Genomic DNA, 17219 nt, shown 5'->3' on the forward strand with positions numbered 1-17219 from the left:
TCTAAGTGCACTCAGCTGTAACTCTATCACTGTAGGGAGAACATGCACATCAGTGACATTTATATCCCCAGCCACAGCTGGACAGACAGGCACCACCATATCCTCCGATTCCATTCTACTCTTAGAAAGTTTCATTTCAATTGGAGAAGTGGTTCTCTAGATATGTAAAAAGACATGTGACATACATACTGATATACAGGTGGCTTCACTAATATCCCAGTCCCTGGGGATATATATCCCTTGCATGAAGTGATACCCATGCTTCTTTTCACCTCCCTCACCCCTGACCACGTATTTTTTTTGCACAGTAAGCATTGTAATTTTTTGGCTTATGAAAAAAAAAAAAGATTGCTTTACAATGTCAGTGTAACACTGAGATTTTTGCAAATGAACAAAAGGTGCACTGTTTGGCACATCAGTCCCGTCAACTGTTTGTCAATTAGTAACATAGATTTTGAAATTCATGTACCCTTGCACCGCAATATAGAGAACTAGTAACCAATGCTTTTTGCTTGTCCTTTTTATTTGATGGATTATGTTCTGGTTCTTTACTTAATTCAGGATATATAAATATTTCAAAAGAAGGTAAAGTATGCTGTATATCTAAAGAACCAAACAACACAACAGAAGGAAAGGGGGACCAGTGAAACTAATACTAATAAGAGGAAAGAAAGAGAGTTTACATTCTTGGATTAAGTGAGTTTGTGCATTCATTCTTATATACAGTTTCAACCTACCTCTCTAGATTTGCCTTTCAATACACAAGCAGTTTGCTTTTCTTCAGGAACTTTCCAGAAAACCTTTAATATAAAAAAAGAAAGGCTGTCTGGTCAGCAGGTGCAGGTGGGCGTGTATAATGAGAAACGCATTTAATACTAGACAAGTAAACAAAAACTAAGCTTCTCGTGCAGCACAAAGAAAATCTGGGCAAATTATGATTAAACAGATGTTTAACCCAGGTAGTGTTATTATCTAAATGAGCAAATTTATTTTAAAAAAATGCAAGACTTTTTTTTAATCAAGCTGCTTCATCGGTGGTTTTGCAGCCCTCAAGGGATTATGAGGTCCCCTATCTGCTTAGATTGCTCTTCCCTGACAATGTGATATTCAAAGCTGACCTAGAGAATCATAGAATATAGATGTTGTAAATCTGAAATCGATACCTGGATGCATTTGGATCCTAACATACATATTCAACACCAAGATACATATACATAACCAGATTAGTTCAGACCTATTTAGCCAAGATATTTATACAATGCTTTCAATAAATACTGTTTTTCTCAAATGATTCTGTGTTTACCTTACAGATTGTCCTGCAAATATTTTATGCTGTGTGTTTAGTTTTTATACATACAGCTATTCCAGGGTTTGTATATCTCAAAATAATAATATGGGGTTGCGATAATAGGTGTAGAAAACTGATGGTGCTTATTTGATGAAAACAGAAATCATACCTCATTTGTTTTGACAGAAATATTTTTCATGTCCAATTCAAATATGGCTTCTCTTGCTCCCACATATAATACATTTGTATCTTCATTTAGCAATAATACAGAATAGTTGAATATTCCTGTTTCAGCAAACTGAATCAGATTTACCTCTGTAAATAAAATTGAAAAAGGGAAAGTTAGTAGCATGTATTTGCAGTCAGAATTATTTTATAAAAGTATTCATTTGCTATGCAGATAACCTGTGGCATTCAGATGCGCATGTCCTATCAGATGGTTACTCTTAGCTCTACCTTGGAGATCCCCCCTCCAAAACATAGAGTGGCACGCACTAGGGCCAGACATGAACATGCACTGCTAATCCTCATGTGAGCTGAATGCAGATTGTGTGAATCATAGAACTTCATCATGAGTTGTGTTATGAATAGTATTCAATGACCATGTGTCAGGTACTTGTCAAGAAACCCCCATCTTAAGGGCAGCTCCATTGACCTCCAAGTGTTGTTCAAACAATAGTCTTTACTGTGTTTGCTTGAATAGATTTAAAAACAGAAGAAAAACCAGAAACACATACAATCCCACAGCTTCTTCTACACCACTTTTCCCACTTCTTCAGTTTATTCTGAACTCAAAATGGACGTAACATAGTGGTGTGACCCTTGATAGGTGTTGAAGTAGTGGTTAAAGAAAGGTACACATATTTAGGATTTCAGATTACGCTTGTTTTACGGCATATTTGAGTTTTTATTGTCTTATTTAAGTGGTATTAGAGTCACTCAGCTGTGGGCCCAACCAGTTCAAATATCTTCAAAGTCTTACATTGATATTCAGAACATTACTACCCTAGAAGCAGACTGGAGTCAATTACAATTGTAACTATACCACATAATTAATTAATTACAGTTCCACACCTTTCTAAGATTAATCATTTGCAGTTCCCATGTTGTGTTCTGCATTGAGCGAACATTATTCTCACATTTTCAAACACTTTTAGTGACCCCAATTTGTTTGAAAAAAATAAGTTATATGGTATGCTTCTGTACCTGCAATTACTGCTTGGTTATTTAGAATAAACAGAGTAAACATGCTAATGTGTGTAGCTATTTATGTTAGTTTTTAGTGAATGTGTAATTATAATTGCAATTACTGCAGCATAATTGTAACTGAACAATGCTAAAACAATGCTGCTGTAATGATAATTAACCCCCCAGGTCTGCCTAGAAGTGACGCACTGGAAGGTTATATGCTTAAAGGGGACAACAACTCAGACATCCAGACGGTTACAGAAGTTATGTACAAGAAAAACCCAAAAGGAAATGAAACCTATTGGAAATATTAAACATCATCAAGCACCAAAAGGGTTAAAAGTAGTGGAGCAATCACAGAAGTCGCCCTTTTGAGAGAAATTAAAATGAAGTGGCAGCGGGAACAATAAAATCGAGAGATGTGTGTGTTTGAAACCTCTCTCTGTCATCTGAAAACACAAGATGCTCCCCTGGTTTGTTGATGAATTAAAGCCCAATTTAAGGCATAACAATATTCCCTGAGAATCGCTGCAAGAATCCCAGCTTTCCACCGTTTACACCAGAACCTTCTGCAAAATCCTTTATTAAATAGTGTATGCTTGGTACAAAGACCTGGACCCCAATAGGCTTGAACGTTACCCACCCCTGTTCTACACAGTAATCAATGTTGCTATTTAATTATAAATAAGTCAGTTTCACTTATTTTATACTTAAACACAAATTCAATCTAATGTTTTCCTTATGCAGTACTTGCTTCGTATCCGCGACCATCTGTTTTCAAGTTTGCGAATGTGAACTATTCACATGGTTTTCATTTTACACATTTGTTTTCTGGTAATATTTTCCCCAATATCCGGATAACATCAAAAGTATTTTGAGAATGACAAAAAAAAAAAAAAAAAATTGAACAGAAAAAACTGTGTGTGTTAAAACCCAGACAAACTCAATGCATTTTTTTCATTTTGACCTTCTGTTTGAAACAAACACTCTGTGTGAGTTTTGGGTTGAGACAGAGTACAACTAGAGGCTGACGACAACGTTTTCAAATGCATCTTGCCTTGGATGTATTGGATGCTTTGACCATTAAGACATACTATTTATGACAGATAATAATTACTGATTGTCAAGAAGTTTATAATCAGATTCTTGTAATAATACAATACGTGATTGTTGGGTGTTCAGAACAGTCGTCCCATTATTTCTTAGTAGCTTGTTGAATGGAATTGAAAATTACATTCTTATCAGATTACAGTGGCAAAATATTAGAATATTTTAGTTTGTGTAAAAAAAAAAACAAACAAAAAAAACACCACCACACACTAGCCCGGCACCCAGTTTTTGGTTTCAAAGCTAACTTACAAGGTGGGTTTTCCTCTTGTACGATATCATTTTTAATGGATGCTTCATATGTTAGACCAGTGTTTGTACAGCATATACAAAACATGATTGTAAAGAATTCATTAATCTAGAGACAGATGTGCCAGGAGCTTGTTTTTAATATGGTTCCTTCCTTAAAGCTGCATGAACAACTCATATTAGTAAACCTTCAGACTCAGCTGTAACTTACTCAAGCTATGATAAGAGAAATCAGTTAAGAAGAGCATATTTATTAGCAGTCTGATTGTTCAAACTCCTAGCACCTGGTAAGTTCAATATCTAAACAAGGGAAGTTCAGAAACCCAGGACTGGGTTTAGGGCTAGTGCAAGCTTATTATACCATTTCTTAGGACCAGTTTATTTATGAAGTCAATGCATGAATTACTTAAATTCGTGGGTAGATAAAACAAAAGTATCAAATATTCCACATGTAAAAAAAAAAAAAAATCTGGTTTAAATCTAGTACAGTTTATAAATACCCAGAAACGGTTATATAGTCTTTCTGATTTCAGTACCATTGAACATCTTTAAGAAAACACATTTAAAAATAAATAACAAAAAGAAAAAGTCCTACCTTGATGCTTCCAAGAAGTCCTGGGTATTCCCGTAGGTCCGTGTGTCGAAACTTCAAGAAGTAACCCCAAGAATATGCTGAGAACACTTAGGGCCATATTTGCCTCTGGTACCTTAAAAACTGTTATGTTTCCTCTGCATTTGAAAAAAATATAAAATAGAGGAAAAAGCACTGAGATTGCTTCTTTTTCTTTGCTGTTGCATCCACACTGTAAATGATCAGCGTGTACAGTTAGTAATCATCTTCTCTTAGGTGTCCACAGCTCGCATCTCGTGCAGCTTTTCTCCACACTTCCTCTTTAATGTCTGTCAGGAAAAGAGAACCATCAGCAACTCAGTCGTCTAATGAAACACCAGCTTACTCATAACTTCTTTTAAAGGAACAGTAGAATTTAAGTTTTTTTCCCTTCTCTTAAAAAGGGTGGAGCTTTTTATTTCTTCCAAAACCTGACATTAAATCTTCCTAGTCTCATGGAAAGAAATAAGTATGAGCAGTGCTTTCCTTCCTCAGACCTTGGCTCTTGTTCCCTGTTGACTGACAGATTGTTATACGTGTCGAACACTGGCACACGTTTGATCCAGCCCGGCCACTCAAAGCCATTATCTCAGCTACCTCATTCAATAATGCAAGCCAGAGAAAGAAAGTGCTCCTACGGCTTTTAATAAAAGCTACTGTAGAGCTAGTATTTTACTCAAATGAATCTAGTGTTCCTTTAAGTTACTGTAGAACCAAACCACCTCATGCAAATAAAAATGTTATGGATTACATCCAAAGAAGTGCACCATGCTTGGGGGGGGGGGGGGGGGGGTTGGGGGAGGTAAGGCTGTATACTGTATATCTAAACCTTTTTTTTTTTTTTTTTTTGAAAAACGTATTGAGATTCCTGTTACTTGTTTTCAGCCTCATCTAAAACACAGCCCATTATGCAGTTGCTAGATGCTTTGTATAATCTACAGCCCAAGAATCGCACATCAAGTGGCGAATAAACCTGGCATGAAGTAGATGTTATTTACCACACAATCCTGCCGATTAAATTAACAATTTCTGACTTATGATTAGTTATATTAATGATATTAACAGAGGCCAAATCATTTTGCATGTTTGATCAAAGATTTGTTTCAAAGCAATGGCATGATCTCTACTGTACTTAACGTCTATAGCACATCCTCCATAAAAAAATCAATCAAACGTGGCAGGTGTCAGACATTGTTCAATTTCTATCTTCATATCAATAGAGATGAAGGGTAGACATGGTAATGAACAAGCTAAAGGAAAGGCAGTGTTCCTCCCACCACAACCTCTAAACATTTCCACTGCACAACATTCTGTTAACCTCAAGGAACACAGCGGTTATTCAAATGGTTTCTTCTTAAAATACATTTGTGAGTGACTCAAGTATCACGAAGAAACTGACAAATTTGGATGAGCAGATCCAACCTGTCGGTACATTTGAAACCCTGTTTTCTGCACTTCATTGCAAAAAATAAAAGTGTTAGCATCATGTCCCTTGTACCTTAAAGGGTTAACATAGAATTAGCAATTCTGTAAGGCCAGGTTATGATTTTATGCAACAAAACTAATTAATGAATGCATTTTGTTGTTGTGTTCCACTTTATAAAATTACAAATGCATTTGCCATATTGGGCACCTATATTTAGATTTCAAGGTAATCCTGCTGTCTCTCTCACACACTCCTGCAGAAGGGGAAATGACAGGTGCCAGAAAACGAGTCCCCACCACCACCACCACACACACAAACAAACAAACTACAGAGGTTTATGAAACAGAGCTTTGATTCATCAATCAAAATATGGGCAGATCATAAAGTGGGTTATTTTAAGACAGCATTTTTGTTCACAACACATGGCACTTAAAATATTTAAGAAAAAACTAAAATCTTACTTAGGAGCCACACACGTGTTTTATTATTATTATTATTTATTAGTATCAGACTTGTGACAATATTTCTAACTGTGGGTTTATGTAGCTGGGTTATTAAACATAATACAGGCATATCACATACTTTTGTGTTTCACAGAAAAGTCAATCATGTTTTTTTTCCCTCCATTTCTCTTCCTGTGTACCATATATTTATCTACCCACAATATTAACATACAGTACTTTAATGTTTATGCATGGGGAGGTGGAGAGTTTTCATACCGTAGATCTGAAATGTCTGCAACTTGATAAAGTAACCATATTCTTATTATATACGGTTTAACATTCCTACTATATGCTGAGATTTACTGTAATGTGCTATGAAAACAAAAATACATACCTCAGAACCAGAATGTCAAAACTTCACACTTTATTTTTTTATACTTTCAACAAAAAGACTCAGAAACGTTTCAGTATTCACCATTCAATTTCCAAACACTGTTCTTTCTACTTTCGGAACCAGGTCAGCCAATGAAAATTACTTAAGTATAAAAAATGCAATACCCTGGTTTTCTCAAAAAGGAGAAAGCAAGAAGTTGTACCAGAATAAAATAAATAAATAAATAAACGAAATACCACGTCTGTACATACAACTCAATAAATACATTTTGGCTTTTCCAGGGCTCTAATTAGCATTCAGAAGTGGAAAGTCTTATTAGAACAACATACAGTACCAGTATGTTAAACTGATTTATTCATTATAATACAAGTGCCTATGATCTTGCTTCTTATTTCTAAACAAAAACTTCTTAAACTGCTGAACACAACACATTCTCATTAAAAGAAAAGAAAATGTTACAAGAAGAATTATTCATGATACTAACACTGCAAAGATCGCAAATGTAAAGAGCATAATTTATAACGCAGGAAGTGAAAAAAGAAGAAGAAAACAAATGATGAAAACCCCCTGAACACAACCACATTCTCTTGAAATAAGAACCCTCTTGCAAGATGAAAGCTGACAGCGAGTCTCAGAAGGCTGGTGGTAATCCAATGTGAGTGCGTGTCTGTTTTGGAAGGGGATGGGGGAGGGGGGTACAATTTATTTGATTTTTCTTTTTGTTTGTTACATACTGCAATACCAAGATAACTAGTTCTACAAAAAAACTTCAGTTTGAGACTACCACCTGAGTATTAGCCTATCATCTCTCGGTGACAGGTATGACTAAACGTGTGATCAAGTTGACTGCAGTCAAGTTTTTGCTAGTGTAATGAGATTTGTGTTGATTTACTTTGATCATTATTTAAGATTAAAACTCTAATCTCAGCCAAATAAAAAAGATGAAGCTCTAACCGTACAGTAAAATATCACACTGCTTAATAGTTATGCTTTAAAAATGTGCCTTGCTGTGTTCCTCTCCCCTCCCCCCCCCCCCCCCCAAAAAAAAAACTGTTCACCCATGTTCTAATTACGAGCATGCAAAGTAGTGTGTGGTTCACACAGCACAGTAAAACTGCTTCCAGTGCATGACATACCGTAGCAACAGAACAATTTAAAAGCAAACTTTATTATTCATATTAAGGATTGCTTTTTCTGCGGGTCCATAATGAAGCTATGACAAATAATGTCAACCCACAACCAAGTCAGCCCTAGTGATTGCCACACCAGGACATTGTTTGTTCAGACCTTCAGTTTTCTTAATGACCGTCACGCTGTTACTTCTCTCTTAAACTTGTTCAAGCGCATGGGGGTTGACTGAAAGGCCTCAGTTACTTTGTATTCTGTACTGTAAGCAAGCATTTTGTAAGTTTTACAATAGTTTATACAGTACAGTTGATTATTAAGTGTAGGGGTATTAAAACAGCTTTTTAAATACTGCTTTGCTAGAATCTCCAATGAACTGGCAGGTCCTGCAGATGTCACTTACTACATGCACTTTTAAGCAGATTAACACTACAGCATAACTAAGCCTAAAATGGAAAACACATGATGAGGGAAGCGACCATATGGAAAGCTGCTTTAAATTCTACAGATGAAGAAGCATTTTAGGCATCCGTGCAAGGTGTAGGAGACAGCTGGGCATGGACTACACTGCAACAGGAAAGTGGAATTCATAATCGACGACAAAAATACCTGAACCACTTACCACAATTCTCTTTGAATGCAACATCCGTATCAAAACTTTACTATGCAGTCAATTCTTGTTAAAACGAGCTTGGATTAGACAGATTTCCTGATACAGTAGTTTGAATGTTCTGAAAAATCTAGCAGCTGCTTTATGCAAATTACTTCTTATAATATGAATTCACTTAACACATATTTCCTGTTAGTGCAATCTATTTTGGAGCCCTAGTTTGAACTCCTGAATGTAAAGGATACTGGGAAATGTGTTAACTTGCATCTGTAATAGTGCCTCTGGACTGTATTTTAGTGCTGTTTGAGGACTACAGATCCTATGATGCATTTCGAGTTTTGCACTATGCTTGCAGACGAAAGTGGAGGTGTTGAAAGCGGTGGATAATGCACCACCGTACAGAGAAAAAAAATGGATGTTGCTACAGATTTCAACATTCCCACATTCCCACAGACACTTTGTCAACCATTAAAAAAATGTGGGATTTGCAATGTATACTTTTTAAAAGTTCACCGACAGCTATATTTTCAATAAAACGCACAGTACTTTTAAACGTATAATACTTTTCATTGCTCTGTAAGGAGGCTTGGTGGTCCAGGAGGTTCCACTGTGTGTGACCCTGAGCAAGTCACTTAAGCTCCTTATGCTCCATCCTTCGGATGAGATGTAAAACCGAGGTCCTATTGTAAGTGACTCTGCAGCAGCAGTTGTGATGCATAGTTCACCCCCTAGTCGCCGTAGGTCGCTTTGGTTAAAAGTGTCTGCTAAATGACTAATTTTTAATTTTGATTTCAGTTTTACTGCCAGTATGCATATGGCTTTAGATTCCTGAAAATACAAATTTCTCATACGACTAATTTTGCTGGTCCCTTAAAATATGTATCAATGAGAATTGACTGAAGTATGTATTTTTTATGTTCTATATAGACACACCATTACAGCAGATTTCGGTAAAACTGCTAGCTAACATTCTGACCTAGTTTCTCTTACTGTAACTCACAAGCCTATTGACCAAGAGGACTAAAAAAATTAAAAGAAAAAAAAGAAAGAAAAACCTCTGTTCCTGCTGTCAAGCCAAGCACCTCTTTTCATTCACCAAACCTAATATGCCAAGAGGCAGGGCTCAATCTGTCTAGTCTGCAGCTCAATGAGGCGAGCCAGCTGATTTCCCTCACTATCCTGTGGGAGCACAAAGGCAGATGCAGTGGTCCAAATGGGACCCAGCCAAGAACGCCAACTCTAACCCAGCACCCCTCACAAGAGAGTCTTAAATAGGTGAGCCACTGAGATTAATGATATCGTAGCGATCTCAGTTAACGCAGGCAGGGGTATCACACAGGGCGAGGCAATCCACACACAGGCGGAGGATGGCGAGGCATGTGCGCGAACCGGGGACCACTCGCAATAAAGCATAGCACCTATACCGCTGTGCAAAAGAGCCTAAGATCTTCAGATAGCTCTTTACTTTGCCCCATATTGACTTATTGGTAATGACAGCAATCATCCTATGCCTAACCATTTTATACTCTAAGAAAGTTCACCTACATACAATCCAGCATTTTTTTCCTAGAATTAGGTTCTGCATTATCATATTGAAATTTCTAGCAATTTGTAGACAATACTATCATAGCATCAAACGGTATGAATACTTTTAAATTAGCATGGAGTTTTTTTCCTCATCCACAAAAGCAAAACTTTTCTACAAAAGATTTTTCCTAAAATTCTTGGTTTTCAAGAAATCTCTAGAAATTATATATTTCCATTGGGGTATGTAAACTTTTGACTACAACTGTATATGTTCTCTTCCCTTCCAATGTGAATGCCAAGGCAGGTCAGTGGAGAATCAACTATACATGCTTCCCTGGGGCTGGACATGCAAATCTTTACTTGTATCTTCACAAATTTTTCACTTTTGACATTAACAAAAAGTAAAATGAAGCCAGGAAGTTGTGATCTACAGTGCCACATTTACCGCCAATACCGCATTTACCTCATTGCTAGTATATGCAACGCTTTTTCAGCAAGACAGGAATTGCTAAATTAAGAAAAAGAAAGTTTTGGTTTGGGTTTGCAACATGTTTACAGTGCATTATAGATTTTTACCTTCATTATTACATGTATCTAGAGCGACAGTAAACTACCAGCATTTCATATCACAGCACATTTCTAAGGGCCTGGCAGCTTGTCTGCAGGAGGGAGTCAGGACACTACAGTAGTTTACACATTGACCCAACTACTCTTCTGCTGTATGCATTGTGCTTTTACTCACAGAAAAGTGCTTTAACAGTTCTGTGCATCAAAAAAGAAACTGATTTTCAATTCACTTTTTGTAATGAGTTTAATGCTAAAGTGGCTGTTTTTCATTTTGTGCTTAACCATTGCTGTAGTCAGTTCCTATTGACACTGGTTTGGCCCACATTCAAAATTAGGTCAGAGAGCTGGCATCTACTGGTTTAATCTGCTGTGCTGCAGAGTCCCCTCTGCACCACATTCCACTGGTCTTTTCCCAAGGAAACAGAGCATTCATGAGAGGTCAATTTAACAAATCCTGGCAACATATTTTAATAAACCAGAAAACACAAATAAAAATATATATTAAAAGAATGAACAAGACTTTTCCACTTTCCTCCAAAATCTGTACAACCTGGTGCTTATATTATTATTATTATTATTATTATTATTATTATTTATTTCTTAGCTGACGCCCTTATCCAGGGCGACTTACAATTGTTACAAGATATCACATTATTTTTACATACAATTACCCATTTATACAGTTGGGTTTTTACTGGAGCAGGTTTTTACTGGAGCAATCTAGGTAAAGTACCTTGCTCAAGGGTACAGCAGCAGTGTCCCCACCGGGATTTGAACCCACAACCCTCCGGTCAAGAGTCCAGAGCCCTAACCACTACTCCACATTGCTCTCCTGCTTATATCAGCATCCCTGTGATGGCAAAAACAGTTAAGTCTTTATGCTAATATGTTTGAATAAGCACTGGCTACTATAATGCAGTATTTTACAGAGTCAAAATAGTCAAAAACTAATTGAGAGCACACTAAAATAATATTTTCAAAAAATAAAGTAAACTATTGCCTGACAAAAGCATAGAAACAAAGCTGAGATTTATACTGTAGTGTTCATGTCAAATGAGTAGTGGCATTACCAGTTATTATGCTTTTTAAATGTGTATTTGTGGTATCAGTTATGGTTTCTACCACAGTAGCTTCATATTAAAAGTACTGTAATACATCCATTTTGATGGGGGAAAAAACACGTCATTCTGAAGATGACAGGAAAATGTTTTCATAAGACAAAGGAATAAACAGCTGTAGAACAGGGTGAGCTAGAGTGGAATGTGTTGATGGAAGCAGTGTCAGTGAATGGGAGCAGAGAGCGATCTGGCTGATAAAACAGGTTTGTGATGCACGTGCTGTACAACGGTACATGTGCAAAGCAAGTTTGAATATTACAGTAATAATGTCGATGCATTTTAAATGTTATGTTTGCATGGTTTCCACATGGGACGTAATAAATGTGGAATTGTGTTTACTTTTCTAAAATACACTGGACACAGTGTGATGTCACATCAGCTGAAGGTTCAAAGTGCCTTTGAAATACCTTCACATGAGCCAGCTTTCTTCTAAAATTCACACCACGTTCTAGAGGTCAAAGAATAAAACAGAAACAAACCCCAGACTAGAGTTGGAGAGATACTATAGTGAAAATCGATCCAACCCCCAAAAATTAGAAACACATAAGACATGCAAAATACAGTCGACACAATACACAACACACACAAAATACATACAGGTCAAAGCAGAAAAATACGGGTCAGTGTTGGAGCAAGGGTTTACTGTACTCCAGTCTATAATATCTCCAATATTTTGAAGGAAAAAAACACCTGTAAAAACTTTAATTAAAACTAAATACTGTAATACATACAGTAATAACTCAAGTTGTTTGCGTTATAGTTTAACATTAAAAAAAAAAAATCTTCTAAAAAGTAAATTCAAATTATTTTGTTAACAGACAAATCTTTTTTTCTTCATCTCCTAAACCTGCTGGCCACAGTGGCAGAAAAAAAGAGTTTGGTTTCAAGCCTTGCAATAGTAATCAATACAATAAATGACACTTCCTCACTCTATTAATTCCAAACCATTGTAGCCCTCCTGGCAAGTTTATAGCATGTTGACTGATAGCCTGTTTTGTAATTTTAACAAACACAGAATATAAGATTTAAAATAATTGTCAGATATACGTGTAATGTTAGATGCATTCAAGACTTATCTGAAGGTTTACGCTGGTAATTTACGTGGACAATATTTTGGTCCACAGAAATGTTTTTGAACATTAAAATGGATACAAGTTACCAAACACCAAGAAATAATCCATTGTGATGGATGTTCTACGTGTGTTATTTTGTTTTTCCTACTGCAAGTATTTAAAGGTCATTTTGACAACGTTTTTGTATCAGTGTTGCGCAGATAACCTTATCGAGGTCTGTCCGTGCTTAGTACGCTTCAAGTTAAAGAAAATAAACAATGGTGACATCATAAAGTTTCTGGGCCAATTTAAATCACTGTTTATGTAAACACAAACCCTGACTGGTAGGCTGGCCTTGTAAACCATAGAATCAAAGCAAGACGTACTGGGCAATGGAAACATTACATTAAGAACACAAAATGGATAGTCTTAAACATAATTACTATACACAATGTTTCTGTTGAGCTTGCAAGTTGACCCAAGTGGCCACAAGAACTAAGGGACAGCCATATTTAAGCAATATCTTAGCTGCTGATGCAATGCTCTTCAAAACACCACACCCATTGAATTGTTACTGAAATAAAAATACACATAAAACAAAAACATACAAACTGGTGCAATTGGAACGGCAGAGATTTTAGTCCTAGCACACTCAAAAGCCAGGTCGCATTAGTTTAGAAATGTACAGGAGCAAAACATTAAAATAGAGCAGTTGGTGAACTGCAAACATACATTTCTTAAATTACTCACAAAAACCACTTCAAAAGGGTCACATTGTCCATTAGTCAATGTTACAGTACTTTCCCATTAAACATGGAGGCTGCATGAGTTCATGAATACAGTACATGTGTGCTTTCTGGGGGTACTGAAGTCAGTAGAAACCCACAACTCATAAAAAAGAGACAGCAGAACTTGCTACAGAACTGCGTAACTTGCTACAGCCCTGTAACTCTGAATACATTTTCCCAATGCTCCGATTCTTTATCTGTGTTCCCATATTAAATCTGATTTCTTTGATGTTTATGTTAAACAACTGCCACTGCAACAAATCCATGTAAAAGCTGCCCTCTACTGTGCCTCAGCGGTCTATTGTATGTTCAATTTAATTTGCATGTCATGCGGTTATCCTGCAGTATTAACTATTTCAATAGGCATCCTTTAAGACAGATCACCGACTCCTACAGTTGACATGAACAAATACATTACAGTCATCAGCGAGGAGTAAAAGCCAAAAAGCATGAGTGCAAATAACAAACATTATTTCAGACGAATCCGAATATTGTTTTTTAAATGAATGATAACTCTGAATACAACAGTCTTCCTTTTGTTGCACAACTGGAAGACTGTTTTGTACTGTAGTTACATCACAAGTGCCTTTCTACATAATCACATTCACAACCACTAGATAGGATTCCAAGCGTAAATGTCAGATATCTTCTGTATGCTACTAATTTAATGGTTTAATGTAGTTGAGGCAAAACAAAAATGCTTCTCCCCACATGATCATCACACCACTTGTTAAAGTGAAAAAAAGTAGAAAATTTGAAAACATTGTGCCTAATGAAAAGTGCAAGGGCTCCAGTTGTTTCAACATTTAAACCAATGGATAACTGCCCGGTACTGTTCATAGGTTTTCAACAATAAACTTTAAAACAGTCATAAATTCCTTACACTATACAAAAAGCATTACATATTACATATTATAATATTATTGTAGATTATTTTTCCACTTATTTAAATTTTTAACATTTAGCCACAATTAGACTACTATTGAAAACAAGCCGGCTTGTTAGAGGTAGAGGTAGATAACTGTATGAAGACAAACAAAACAACTTAAAATATAGCCCTTACAAAAATGTCAAAGGTTTGGGGACATCTAACATAAGCAATTCTGCATTTCAGTGAATATTCTAAAGTGGACTAACCTCCGCCCAAGTCAATAAACGACATGTGATATTCCACCTAATCACTTGGGCAAGTTAAGGAATGTCATCCTCTGCTGCTGTGCATAATCACAATTCTGTTATATTAATGCTGTAATAGCTCAGTGCTCCAGGTAAATAACTTAGAAAATAATTCTCTGTGGAGATTAGACAAATTCCTGAACACCCGATGACCAGCCCCAGAATGCAGCAGAATACAGTAAGCCCAGAGCCCCTGTAGCAGCACAAAGGAATATATCCTAGAAAGTGTCCTGAGGGCATCAGATGATTTTTAAAGGTTAGGTATTGGGTTAGGGTTAGGTTTTAGGGCTGGGCTGCTTAAGGTTAGGGTTGGGGTTGGGTTAGGGTCAGGGTCAGGGTGGGTTGATTTCGTAGAGTTGCCGAGCTCTGGAAGTGAAAGGTGGGAGTGCTTGGCAAATGCCCTAGAATCATCTGATGCCCTCAGGACCTTTCTAGTGGATATTCCTTTACACTGCCCGTGTAAAGTTAAGGCCACAGTTTATCACCATGGCCTTGAAGGAAATATTTTTATGGAGTACTACGGTATAATGGAAATACAATTTGCATAACCCCTCTCTTTATTATTTGTTTATTTAGCAGATGCCTTTATCCAAGGTGACTTACAGAGACTAGGGTGTGTGAACTATGCATCAGCTGCAGAGTCACTTACAATTATGTCTCACCCAAAAGACGGAGCACAAGGAGGTTAAGTGACTTGCTCATTCACACAATGAGTCAGCGACTGAGGTGGGATTTGAACTGGGTACCTCCTGGTTACAAGCCCTTTTCTTTAACCACTGGACCACACAGCCTCCTATACACTCCTATACTATTAGTACACTCAGTTCGACCTAGGGCGATAAAAAGGTCTAACTAAAAATCTGGTAAATCAGGTTAACATATTTGCATTTACAATGATGTACTTAATCTTACTTGGTTGTTATGGAGGTGAAAAAGTCAATAAGGCTTTAGAAACCAGTTGCATCCTGAAAAGTTCCTGCAAACACAGAAGGTCCCATGACTAAAAGTCTTGTTTTCTTAATGTCAAAAGGCACATGATGTAATTTTGCCTCAAACTATTCTTGCATATGGGTAGCTTGTTTTTTCAAAAGGTGTGTAAATATATACTAAAATATACCAATTAAATACTTTTAACAACTAAAACCTAATACACATTTTGACAATGAATGGGCAGGTAATAAAAACAGGTCAAAAATGCCATCAAAGGGCAAAAAAATTAAAAGGAACATAGGTACAAAAGTGCCTTGTTTAAACAAAGCACCCCCAGTCAATGGGGCTCTATTCATAGTTATTAAGAAGTTGTCATCCGTGTAATTTAAGTTGTTTTTAAAGTTTTAAAATTATCAGAGCCCTGATGTTCTCTTTTCAATAATCCAAGCAGAATGCTACAACCACACATTTCAATTCTAACCAAAAACAGTGAAATTGAAAATATGGTAATACTACCCAGCTTCCAAAACAAAGGCACTGTACATTTTACTAAAGATGATGTATATTCTGAAATCAATTATAAATTGAGAGTAGGTGTCGCCGTCATTTATACGAGATCATTTTACAAACAATTATCTTCAGAGCCAAAGGAATCGATACATATGAAGGTCACAAAAGAGCATCAGTTCAGCTGGGAGGAAGTATTCAACATATTGCGTTGCAAGAGGTTAGAATGCCTTACATGTGGAAGAGAGGCCAATAGAAAATATGACTCATGCATTTCTGTTGTACAAGCAATTTTATAAAATATACTGTGCTCTTTTTATATAGAATAAATAGTATATAGACAAATGTTTTTTTTTTTTATGTGTGTGTGTGTGTTTGAAAGAGAACACATATAGAACAAACATAGTAAAACTACAAGTGCAAAAACTTTGATACCGCAAAATGTCCAGGTATGACAAGGCGGTTAAACAGTACAGAGGGTGACTGCTAGACTTTTCTGCTCATAACCCTTCATCATTTCAATGTTTATCTTTGTGGCACCAACAAAAGCCAACAGCTGAATCTTTTCCTGTGAGGAAGTAAAACGATTATCAGGTCTCAATACATATTGTAGTCTACAATGTTCAAACAGAATAGGCTCCTGAGCCCATATTATTGAACAGGACATGACCTTTCCACCGAAACCAGTTATTAAAACAACCAAACACTAGAGATTGTTGTGAACAAAAGGCATATAGAATGGAATGCTTTGTCAACAAAAGTGAAAACAATGTGTCACTGAAACAGTTAATGTTAACTGGACACCACCTGTAATGAAACTTCAATGACTATTTAGCCAGAGGTTTCAGTACTGTACTTACAATATGTGGCTGTAAAACAGGTCATTTTCACTGGACAACACTAGTACTGGGGCTAAATTAGGTCAGGGGTCAATGTCAAGATCGCTAACACATTTAGCATTTTTTGTTGTGCCTTACCAGGCCAAAACCAAACGAGAGATATATTATTGCGATAAAATTTCTGACCTGTATGTTCTTGTTTTTAAATGGATGTCTGTTTCCCCTCCATTTCTTGTTTCTCACTGAGCACTAATACGACTTTGCAAGGTTTATGT

General features: G+C 36.5%; 1 protein-coding gene across 12 annotated transcripts in view; it reads right to left on the reverse strand.

Moving 5' to 3' along the window:
• Window positions 1–17219, reverse strand: part of LOC117400847 (semaphorin-4D-like) — a 56219-nt gene that overhangs the window by 16811 nt on the left and 22189 nt on the right. For all 12 annotated transcript variants that reach the window (XM_059022167.1, XM_059022164.1, XM_059022156.1 and 9 more), the window contains 3 exons: window positions 4428–4732; window positions 1458–1603; window positions 738–800 (listed from right to left, as the gene is read on the reverse strand). In XM_059022167.1, coding sequence (XP_058878150.1) covers window positions 738–800; window positions 1458–1603; window positions 4428–4524 — 306 coding nt within the window. In that variant the 5' untranslated portion in view covers window positions 4525–4732. The remainder of the gene's footprint in view (window positions 1–737; window positions 801–1457; window positions 1604–4427; window positions 4733–17219) is intronic.

Source organism: Acipenser ruthenus, chromosome 1 (genome assembly GCF_902713425.1).
Source record: "Acipenser ruthenus chromosome 1, fAciRut3.2 maternal haplotype, whole genome shotgun sequence".
Taxonomy (NCBI): domain Eukaryota; kingdom Metazoa; phylum Chordata; class Actinopteri; order Acipenseriformes; family Acipenseridae; genus Acipenser; species Acipenser ruthenus.